At 58.9% G+C, this 11,589-nt stretch overlaps 1 protein-coding gene across 5 annotated transcripts in view; it reads right to left on the bottom strand.

Annotated features, from left to right (window-relative positions):
• Positions 1–2,822: 2,822 nt before the first annotated feature.
• Positions 2,823–11,589, bottom strand: part of EHMT1 (euchromatic histone lysine methyltransferase 1) — a gene marked incomplete at its 5' end in the record, with an annotated part of 138,329 nt that continues 129,562 nt past the window's right edge. For all 5 annotated transcript variants that reach the window (XM_080819252.1, XM_080819250.1, XM_080819254.1 and 2 more), the window contains 4 exons: positions 2,823–4,072; positions 4,279–4,454; positions 10,658–10,736; positions 11,186–11,272. In XM_080819252.1, the coding sequence (XP_080675378.1) occupies positions 3,895–4,072; positions 4,279–4,454; positions 10,658–10,736; positions 11,186–11,272 (520 nt within the window). In that variant the 3' untranslated portion in view covers positions 2,823–3,894. The remainder of the gene's footprint in view (positions 4,073–4,278; positions 4,455–10,657; positions 10,737–11,185; positions 11,273–11,589) is intronic.

The raw sequence follows: 11,589 nt of genomic DNA, 5'->3' as shown, positions 1-11,589 counted from the left end.
TCTGCTCCCAGCAGAAAGAGAGTCCAACTAAGAAATACGCAAAAGGCCACATACCTTGCAAACGAAGATCTACACACGGACAGCATGGGTCCGAAAGGGGCTCTGCCACAGTCACCAGGAACACAGATAAAAGCCACGATGCCACCCTGCGCCCACCAGAGCGGGCGAAATCAAAGACGGGAAGCGCTCTTGTGCAGGCCTGCATGGAGCGCCACGGCCACGGTAAACCCGCGCCCGGGACATCCCCCCAACGGACAAACTCAACGCTCCCGACTGCGGCCGAGTGCTCGCAGGCGCCTGACGGATGACAGCCCCAGACCAGAGACGCTAATGTTCGTGCAGTGGGGGCTGGGTAATTCTGGCAATCAACCGACGTGCACCACCAACAACAAAAACGGAGCAGGAGAAGCTGGGAGACATACTGATCCACCGACGCCCTGTCTGCACAAAGTTCCACCAAAGGAAAAACCTTGTCTCTGCTGAGAGAAACCTGAACAGGAGATGCCTCTTGGGGACAGGAACCAGCTGGGAAGAACAGAAAGAAACTTCCCGGTGACAGATGGGAATGTCCTATTTAAGGGACGGGTTACACGGGCAAAGGTGTCTGTCAAAATTTACTGAGTTATACACATAAAACCTACGCACTTCACCCTATGTAAACCATACCCCAATTTTTAAAATATTAAATTAATATTAATTTAATTTCACCCCGACACCAAATAAATCCCACCTAGATTCAAGAGCTAAACTGAAAAGTAAAACACCAGATAAAGTGCTGGAGAATATTTTTATAATTTGGAAGCAGAGAAGGATATTCTAGATATAGTGCGTAATCAGAAGTCACGGTCAGATTTCAGCACGTAAAAAGCTTAAATTCAGTATGGGTACAAAGCTACAGTGCATAGACAGGGCACACAAACCAGTAAGGGAAACGCAAGCGCGACGAGATCTTGCACCGAACCATGTGAGGGGAGAGGCCGCCTGTGCCGCAGACCGGCTGGTCGGTGTGAGCTCTACCGTGCGGAGGTGTCGTTGGCTCTGGCTGACTGGAGCCAGCAGGGAGCGTGACCGCGGAGTGTGTGAGGCCTGGGAAACATACGCTGTTGGTGGAGGCAAAGGCTGGCAAACATTTTAGGGGCGGGTTTTCAGGGCTCGCTTCCGCAATGTCTGCTGTGGAATGCCCTTTGACCCCTTCTCTAAGACAATGGCCACACGAGGAAGGCGCACGGAACACTTCCTCTCGGCGCCGCTGTTGTTAGTGGAGACTGCAGACGTCCATGTGCCATCAGCGAGGACGCAACTGCAGTCACTCACGGGCCACAAACAGGACAAACGTCCACACAAGTGAGGGGAGGCCAAGAAGGGGCACTGCTGGTGGGTTCCCAATGTCTCTCCAGTTGTCATGTGCGGGTTTGTGTCTGGCAATGAGAGTGGCAGCCGGGGTGACTGTGGTCACTTCCAGCTGCCCTGCAGGGAGGTCTCAGTCAGAGGGGGCCTCTCACCCACCCACCCCACCTCCGAGCGAGGCCTACACCCACCCCTGCAGTCTGCACCCTGCTGTAGCACAGGCCCCTCCCCCACCCCGGCCGCAGGGCTGGGGCAGGGACATCAACAGCTGGAGCTGAGGTGGTCACCGTGGAACCCTCCTGGACCAGATAAGACCCAGCGGCCCGACGCACGGACATCGGGCCCCTCAAAGCCAGAGCCTGTGGGGGCTTCTTTCAGAGGCCGCGCAACTCGCTATGGTGGGGGGGGGGGCAGGGCGGTTCACTTACCCCACAGGCTGTCCTAACACAGCAGAAGTTTTCAACTGGACTGAGTCCCAGTTTAACAGACAACTGCATGCACACCCCGCACCTGGCCCAGTGCACCACTGGTTGCCTGCAAGGTAATGAGCTCAGAACCCAAGGAAGGGTGCTGGGGGCAGGGCCACGTAGGGCTGGTGGGGTCCACAAGGCCTGAAACCCAAGCTCTACGTGGACCCCCTGCCACCCTACCCACTGCCTCTGGGACGCCGCCTCCTAGGGGTCTGCTGCCCCAGCACAGCCCTGGCCCTAAGGCACTACCCAGAGAAGAAAGACAGGCTGGGGAGCCAAGCCAGAGACCTCCTGGAGGAAGGGGCATCGACCTTGTGTAGGATCAGCCCCACCTCTGTCCCAAGGGGTCACGGACGTTCCCGCACACCCAGGCCTACAGTCCCCTTTCCAAGGGCCTAGGGGATGGAGGGGTGGGGTGTGCGGGGGGAGGGCATCCTGCCTGGGCTGTTTACAAAGCGTAGAGAGCTGCTACCGTTTCAGATAAACGTCTGAACGTGTCTGAGTGAGTTCTGTGTATAAAGAAAACAAGCATTCAGCTGTTTCTTCTCAAGTTTACAGGCGCCCGGTGAGGGAGCCCAGCCCTGCACACAGCCGTGCGTTTGGGACTAGCAGGTTCCCGCCGCGGGAAGAAAGTCCTCCAGCCTCACCACGTTCAAAAGCAGATCCGATCCACACTTCTGGGGACTTACCTGGGGCTGCTCGAAGACAACGCTCTATTCCTCCGGAAGAGAACACGACCTGGGCCTCCGTGCCTGGTGCTGGTCGTACCAAGACATGAACACACACACGCACACACACGCACACGCGCACAGAACGACCCGCACAGACTTGTCTTCCGCCTTGGGGTGCGGGCACGGGGTGTGCTCTTCGAGGTCAAGAAGGTGTGAGCGTCCAGGTCCATGGGGGTGCTCCGGCCGGCGGCGCGAGAGCCCTAGAGCGCCCCCACGGGCAGCGCACGTGTTTTGCAGAAACCAGGTGAAACGATGCCATAATAAAAACCTCATTTAAAGTACTTCTTTTTTTTATTGATTTCATTGAAAACAGAACAAGAAATGGTCTGAGCCAAAAGACTGCTCTTAAAACTGTCAAAAACATTTTAACAGAAAAAAATAAACATGACTGCATCATGAGTGTTTTAGAAGAGCCGCACAAAAACCCCACCGCCACTGCACTAATTACAGTGTTTAGAAAAGTAGATGACCTGGCAGGCCCTCACACAAAAGGTGACGGCAAATTTATTCCACGACAAGACTAACATTTTAAAAAAAGTTTTTTCCTGCATTTTATTCTAAAATCACTTTGTTCTCTTTATACAGTTGATAGTTTATTTTCACATGGTGAGTAGAAACCACACCAGAATCAGCACCGTTGTCTGTGTTTTGTGTTTTTTATTTGTCCTAATGTTCAATAATGGTAGAAAATAAATCAGTTTATTCATCATCATAGCATGTGGTTTAAAAATCAACAGAAGGCGCCAGCGTCGCTGAGCCGGCGGGGCTGGTGCGGGGTCCTCCGGGGGCCGCGGCCCTCCTGCACCCGACAAACCGCTTCCTCGGAAAGAAATGCATTAGAGGTCTGATATATAGGACTAGATATAGAACTTCTTTAAAAAGCAAACCCACATTTTCTCCAAAGTCAGTGACGGCTCGGCCTGGACCTCTCCCAGGTCGAGGTGGGGACGGCGTCCGCACAGCACCCGGGACGGCACCTGCCACGCAGGCCTCGGGCAGGCGGGTCCACGGAGCAGCTCGCGGCTGACTGCGCCTTCGGCAGGTGCCACGCGGGGATCTGGGCCCACAGGACTTGGCCAACGAGCCCCACAGTGGAACGGGAACCAGGGGAGCAGAGGGGGAACGAGAAACGTGGAAACGACAAAACCATCATCAGAAACTCACAAGGTCACGCCAGCGCGGAATCCCAGAGTGTTCCCGAGCGCCCGCCCCCGGCCCCCGGGCCGCCACGCTGGGGCCTCGCAGCCCTGCAGCCTCAGGTCGGGGCCTTTAGACATCCGCTTCTCCTTCCTCTCCCACCGCAGTGTGCACAGCACCGACGCCCGGTGCCCCACGCCGGCTGCCGCTCAGAGGGGGTCGGCGGTGGAGGAGCTGGTGTCGGGCAGGCCGTTCTCCTGGCCCTCCTGGGTGGCACTGGCCTGCCGCTGCGCCAGGGCCGTGCTGGAGTGCCGGCACTTGGGGGAGCCGCACCGGCAGCTGAACAACTTGCCTTTGATGTCCCAGAAGCGCTCCCCGTAGTCAAACCTGGGGAGAGAGCAGAGCTAAGGGCGGCGTCCAGGCCCCACACCGCTTGGCAGCAGCGGGGGACCCAGCCCGAGCAGAGCCGTCCGTCCCGGCTCCGAGCTGTGGAAACACAGAGAACCACGGAGGATAAGCCTGTGAGGAGCGGCCCACGTCCGCACCTAGAAGGTCCCCAAACTTGGCTGGCCCCTAGGGACGGTGGCACCTACCCCAGCTGCTCCCCGGCCTCAATCAGGCGGGTGCTGAAGAAGGCGATCCTGGGAAACCGCAGGTCCTGGTGTGACATGAACACGCGCACGGGCACCAGGTTGGGCTCGCAGTGGTGGTTGATGAAGCGGCTGACGTTCCCGTAGAAGCGAGCGTCGATGCAGTACACCTCACCGTCCTGGCGGGTGGGAAGGAGAGCAGGGAGCTCCAGCAGGAGCCTGCAGATCTGCCGACCGCGGGCAGAAACGCGGTCCGGGGCAGGGGCGCAGCAGGCCTCAGGGCCGCGGGGTGCAACCCACTCCACACCGCGAGCCAGACGTGGACCATCGGACGTTTGGACGCCACTACTACCATGCGGAAGGGGTTGCGGGGACCACAGGGTGTGGCAGGAGATTGGGGGCAGCTCTCTGGGACTTGGTGATGGAGGAGCAGATCCCAAGGAGTGGCTGGGAGACACGGAGTGTGCGGGCAGGTGGGACAGAGGGACGCAAGCAGCGCTTGGGCTGAGTGGTCACAGCCACGTGACAGCAACACTGCCAAGTCCTGCGAACCCAGTGGCACAGAGAGGAGCCAGGACCTCAGAAGCCCCGGGACCCCGCCCCAGCGCCACCCCTGTGATCACGAGCAGAAAGGACCAGAGCTGACGGTGAGAAAGGGGTGTTGGCTGGGGGCCTGACCTTACCACGGGAGCCCTTGAAGTAGCAGTCTTCTCTGGAAAAAGCCAGAGCACTGGGGCCTGAAGTCCGAGGGGCCACGTGGCGAGAAATGTGCGTGGCCTGGGTACTGAAGGGGACGGGCACCTGCCCTGGGACGCAAGGAGCCGAGTCCCGCAACCCTCGACAGGCCGGAGCGCCATCTCCCGAGAGAACCCCGCCTGCCCTGGGCCCTGAGCAGAGAGCCCGCCCGCGCCGGGTCTGCCCCTCGCAGTGCGCGGCCAGCGAGCAGGGACGTCCCCCATGGCTACGTCTGTGGAAACTTATTACATAGGAACCGAGTGCCACGTCTGGGAGGGAAGAAGGAGAAGGGGGCCTTCCGGGGGTGTGTCCTGAGGAGGGCAAAGCACTGACCAGAAGCCAAAGGACCCTCAGGGGTCAAGGAAAGACAAAATGGTGACGGAGGGTCGTCTCGGACAACCTTCCCCCAAAACTGAGGGCGACGCACTCCGGATCCAGCAGTCCTGCCTCCAGGCGGGAAGCGCACGATGACTCGCGTGGCACAGCCTTTGGCCTCTGCCTCCGGGTGCCGCGGACTAAACGTGCAGGCGGCCCCCGCCCAGGAAGCAGCTCCCCTCCTGCAAACAGCCCAGGAACCCGCGATCAGCCCTGGAGGGCACGTGGCCCGACCATGCGGGGCACACGGGGAAGACCTTGTGCGGAATGAGGCGTGAGGAGCTGGACCCCGTGACTGCCGGGCACCGTGGGGCTCAGACCGCGTGCACGAGTCCCTGCCTGAGCCAAGGCAGGATGGATGCCGGGGACGCCAGGGCAGGCGGGGGAAGCCGCCACCTCGAAAGAGACCGAGCCCGCACGCAAGCCTGGCCAGCCAGTCGGACGAAGCACATGACGCCCGTCAGAGGCGGGCTGGGGCTGCCCACACAGCAACGCGCACCAGGGCGACAGACCGGGGAGACGGACACGTTCTGTAGAACGCACAGCGCCCGGCCCTGAGTCGGCCCAGATGCTGCCCGAGCAGACGAGGACGCTGCAGCCCCCGTTCAGGCGGCCTGACGACAGGAGACAAAGCACGTCCCTCTGAGAGGGAGCATCTCGGAGACACAGAAACGAGACAGAGTCCAGTGCAATTCCTCTGTCCAAGCGTCCCGCTCCGGCTGTCAGAGCCAGCACAGGATGGTTGGGCACAGCCTCCACGACTCGGGCGAGGGCGAGTGCCCCACAAAGAGGTTCACGGGCAGGACGGGTCCTGGGAGACGCTACTGCAAGTCTCAGCAAAGGCTGAGATTACCCTGAGTGTCCCCAAAGCAACGAGAACCCTGTGCACACACTCAGAATACGTGATCCCTGAGCCACGGGTGCGCCACCTTCTCTGTAAGAAAGGCAAGGAAGTGGGGCGCCTGGGTGGCTCCGTGGGTTAAAGCCTCTGCCTTCGGCTCGGGTCATGATCCCAGGGTCCTGGGATCGAGCCCCGTTAGACCTGGGCAGGATGTGTGGGGGCACAGGGAGGGCCAGGGTGTCCTCAGGGCGAGGAGCACATGACATCACAGGCCCTCGTGCCAGGACCGGACCCCACCACAGCGGAGGCCACAGCCTGTCTGAGACCCTCCGAGGGTCCCTACCGGAAGCAGCATCGCGCAAAGCCTGCAGGACACGTACAGCCCTCCCCAGGGTCGGGGCGAACACGCCGCAGGTTCCCCACCCCCGCAGGCGCGGAGCACACAGTTGAGTCCCCTGCCCACTGGTCCCTGGGCCCCAGAGCCCCCCCATACCACCTGCGTTTTCCTTAGCCTCTGGCATGGTGTCTCTCAGTAAAACTGTTTTTCTATGGTTTACCCCGAGTTTTTGCTCACCTGACCACACTCAGCTTAGAGACTCGGTGTGGGCAAGGGACACAGGTACACAGAGAGACAGGAGAGCTGCCCATCTTTGGAGCAAAGAAGCTCTCCCAGACCTGACCGCTGCCCAGCCGGGCCAGCATCCGTCCTGGCCACGCGAACACCGCATCTTTCCCACCACGAATGATGCTGCTCGGGTCTTCAGACGGGTGTGCCGCTTGCTCTTCTAAGTAGTTCTGATGAAGAAACTACTTGTCCCTCCTAAGACAAAAATGCCATGGGAAGGGAGCTCCGTGCCCCTGCAAGCCTGCCCTACTCCGAGAGGCTGAGAGTGGGCAGGCACCCTGGTTAACCAGGGCAGATTCAAGCAAAGGAGGCTGGGAGGAGGTGGGTATTCAGAAGGTTCTAGAACAGCAAAGACAGGGAGACTCTGGGGTCCCAGCACAGACCCAGAACCTGGGGACAGCCCAGCCCAGGGAAAAGGCAGGCGGCTTGGCAACAGGCAGTCAGATCCCAGACACATTCTGAAGGTAGAACCAGAAGTCTCCTGATGCCTTCGACAGTGGGTGACAGTGAGCAGTGGACACACAGACGCCATGGGCACAGGTATGGCTACACCAGTGGGGACACAAGGTCTGAGCTGGAGTGAACCCTGGGAAGCTCCGGCGTACATCATCCGCCAGAATGAACGAGCCCGAGAAGCAGGCTGGAGGGGACGGCCTGCGGGGCCCAGCCTAGAGGGGCTGGACCGAGGAGACTGGAGGGCCGGGAGTTGGGTCGGGGCAGCCACAGGCAACGGCCGGCAGGAGAGAGGGGGCTGCTGGGACGGCGTCCCTACTAGGCTCTGGGGTCTGCTGGGGCAGGCTGGCTCCATGCCCAGACACCAGCCAACGGAGAAGACTCGACACTTCAGATGCCAGCGCCCTGGAGTGGATCAACAGACTGGACAGCCCCAGTCAAGTCCCAGCAGCCTCCTCTAGTACACACACCCTGGTTAGATGCATACGGAAACCCAGAGTACCCCGGAGAGCTCCAGGGACCTCTAGAAAGGGATGACCTGGTTCCAAGATTTCCCCTGAGCTGACAACAGGGAAGAGACAGTGGGGTCAGTATGAGGTTAGCAAATAAATCAAAGGATCAAAACACAGTCCAGGTATGGACCTACTTCCGACGGTCCAGGCAGAGGCTCTTCCAGCCGACGTCCAGCCAGTACTGAAATCACTGTGTATTCACACGGACAAAGAGGAGTCTCGAGCCTTATCTCGAGCCACACAAAAGATGGACTGTGGATCTAGCAGCCAAGGATATGAAAATCCTAGAGAAAGGAGAAAATCTTCACAACCTCGTGGGAGACAAAGAATTCTCAGGATGCAAAGCATGAAACGGTAAGAAAATTTTCTGTTCTATGGAAGACCTTGCTAAGAAAATGAACCATCATGGCAAAGGCGGGGAGAAAACCCAGTGCGCGCGTCCGACAGAGGTCACGAGTCAGGAACCCAGTGCGCGCGTCCGACAGAGGTCACGAGTCAGGAACCCAGTGCGCGCGTCCGACAGAGGTCACGAGTCAGGAACCCAGTGCGCGCGTCCAACAGAGGTCACGAGTCAGGAACACAAAGAACCCGTACAACTCAGGAAGAAGGTGCACAGCCCGAGTAAACAGTGGGCAGTAACTTTTTAAAATTCCTGCACGAAAGAACAAATAAGGAGACCAACTAGCACACGAAAAGACGCTCACGTCAATGACCATCAAGAAAACGGGTGCCCACTGGGTTAGTCATAGGAGCCTGCCCTCCTGATGTCAGGGTTTTGAGTTTGAGCCCCATGTTGGGTGTGAGGAGGACTTAAAAGTAAATTCTTTAAAAAAAAAAAATCATCAAGAGGGACGCCTGGATGGCTCGGAAGGAAGCCTGCTTCTCCCTCTCCCTCTGCCCCTGCTTGTGTTCCCACTCTTGCTCTGTCAAATAAAGAAAATCTTTTTAAAAAATCATCAGGAAAACGCACATTCAAATTACAGTGTTTGAAATTCTCATTTGTTGCTGGTGGAAACGTAAAGTGATACAACTACTCTGGGAAACTGCCTCCTTTTTCTTTTAAAGTTATTAAACGTACACTTTCACCCAACGTCAGTAATCCTACTGCCAGGAATTACCCATAAGCAATGAAAACTCGGGGCGCCTGGGTGGCTCAGTGGGTTAAAGCCTCTGCCTTCGGCTCAGGTCATGATCCCAGGGTCCTGGGATCGAGCCCGCATCGGCCTCTCTGCTCAGCGGGGAGCCTGCCTCTCTGCCTACTTGTGATCTCTGTCTGTCAAATAAATAAATAAAATCTTTAGAAAAAAATAAAAAACAACCAATCAGATGAAAAAGCCCAAGAGAAGATCTACAGAATTGCACATAGCAGCACTGAACCTTAGTGGAGGCAACTGGGGATGACCGGCAAGCAGAGGGGGACACCGTGCTCGTCACCTACAAAAGCAGGTGCCCCAGGGGCCCTGAGGTGGGTCACAGGTTCAACGCTGCCCTGTGTTGTACAACTTGTCCGGCTGACCCTAAAACCTACACAGAAACTGAACAAGACGAAGAAAAGCAAGACAGCCCTACAGACCCCAAGGTAAGAGGACGTCAGGTCAGATGGTTACTACGGCATCAGCAGACAGGACAGAGGGGCGCCCCAACATAGAAGGACACTCGCGTTACAACAAAAGCCGTGCTGTGGGGCGGTGGGGAGAAGGACGATCTTCTCAACAAATGGTCCTGAGGCACGCAGACATCAGCGTGGGGAGAAGTTGGACCCTGCAGCAGAACGACCATCAGCCTACCCGTGGAGGCCAAGCGTAAGTTCTGCAGACGCCGCACGTGTGCCCCCACATGGTCTCGGCTGTGAAAGGCCTGGCTTCACCTGGGACGCTACGAACTCCCACAGCATGGAGGAAGATGCAGAGAAATCGGACGACGATAAAAACAGCGACTTCCGTTCATGAAAAGACCTCATCGGGAGCTCAACAGCCACAGAGCGACTACCTCTGCGAGACACAAAGGCCACGGGAGGGCACTCGCCCCAGGACCTGTAGAGCACTGGCACAAACCGTGCAGGGCAAACCGCTCAAAGGACAAGAGAGGACAGAAGACCGGGTAGGAGGTCCACAGAGGGGACTGTGGGGGGGGGACATCAGGGCCTGCACACTGCGAACACCCAGGACACAGGTTTCTCCCCAGAACGTGGCTTTCTGAGAGCTGACTGCAGGGGCAGGGCCGGGGGTGGGGGGCACAGCGGGAAGGGCAGCTACTGCGGGCTCTGGCGGCTGTGGCTACAGGAGAGCCCTGGGGCCCCACCTGCACCTTGACCGTGCTCCTGGAAGTTCTTAAACAGGCAAGTCATGGACTAAGAGCAGGACAGGCATGAGGGTAGGGTGAGGATGGCCTGAGGTGGCCTCCAAACGTCCCCAGAAACCCGGGTCCTCGGGTGCAGACCAGGGCCCACCTACTGTCCCCCCAACCAGGAGGGCAGCTGGGACACACGTGCAACCCTTGCCCCTCACACGAGGCTTGCTCCCATTTGTTCGCTGCCGTGCACACACGGCCCTCTGCCCTCAGACAGCCACGGACTCTAACCCCGGGTGAGCAGCAGGAGTTCAGAGGGCTGGTGGGATGCGTCCAGGCTTCACGTCCTCAAGGAAGCAGGCTCCTCACTGCACAAGCCTGAGGACCGCCCGGGTCAGGGGCCCGACTGCAGGCACCCTGCGAGCCCCGAGCGCACCAGCACGCCGCGGTGGGCGGCGAGGACACTGGGCCGCTGTGGGCAAGCCTCTTACCACTCCCACGCCGCATGGCCGCAACCAGCTCTCTACGCCCCAACCCCTCCAAACATGTTACCTTGTTGTCAAGATCAAAGAGGTAAGAGTCTTCTTCCCGAACGTCAGCTTCCGAGTCAGAGATGAGCTCCCCAACGTACCTGCGGGAGGCAGGGCGCGGCTGAGAGCAGCGGAGAGCAGGACCCTCGCCCCTGACCACGAGCCAGGGAGCAGGCCCCCTCCCCCGGCCCCGACTTGTGGCCAAACGTTCTGGAGAATATGCCTGTGACCGAGCTGGGGTTTAACTTTAGGTCCCAGAAGAAGATGACACAGAAAACTTCTCAGACCGAGGATCCACAACGACACTCCCTGAAAGCCACTGAACGGCACCACCTTAAAACAGCCACGACCTGGTGAGAGGCCAAGTGCAGGTGGAAAGCCAGGGAGGTAGGCGAGGGTTGGAGACAACGGGAACTTGGTTTTCAGGAGCATCCACAAGTCCTAGGCATGGCCAGGGCCCTAGCAGCCCCTCGTCCCACGCTGCCGGACTGTCCCCAAAACGCCAGGGCAGCCGGCAGCCCTGGAGTGACCTAGGCATGCACTCACTTACTCGCAGACAAAGGTGCCCAGGGGGATGTCCTGCAGGGACCGCACGCCCCAGCCCATGTTCTGTGTCCGGTAGAGCTGCAGCCGGGCCCTGGAAAACAGGGTGAGCCACTCACTACCAAGCTCCCCAGCGCTCGGCTCAAGTGCGGACCACGCCGCCAGCCACGGCGGCAAGCAGAGCGCGAGACACGGCCTTCCCGTCGCGAGAGCTCCTTGGAGCCTCCTGTGCACGGAGGCCCACGGCACATCTTCAGGGAATGGGAGACTGTTGCCCCGGAATTCGGTCCGAAAGCCTGTGTCTTCATCTGTAACACGGGGACGGGTCTGGCCGAGGCCCCGGGCCGCAGTGAAGAGCAGAGAAGCAGACGCTGCTGGCCCCTCAGGGTAGGTGGGGGCTCTCCAAGCTCA

The sequence above is a fragment of the Martes martes genome (assembly GCF_963455335.1).
Source record: "Martes martes genome assembly, chromosome: 12".
Classification (NCBI taxonomy): Eukaryota; Metazoa; Chordata; class Mammalia; order Carnivora; family Mustelidae; genus Martes; species Martes martes.
Note: the sequence above shows the minus strand (reverse complement) of the source record. Positions and strands in the feature narration are given on the sequence as shown.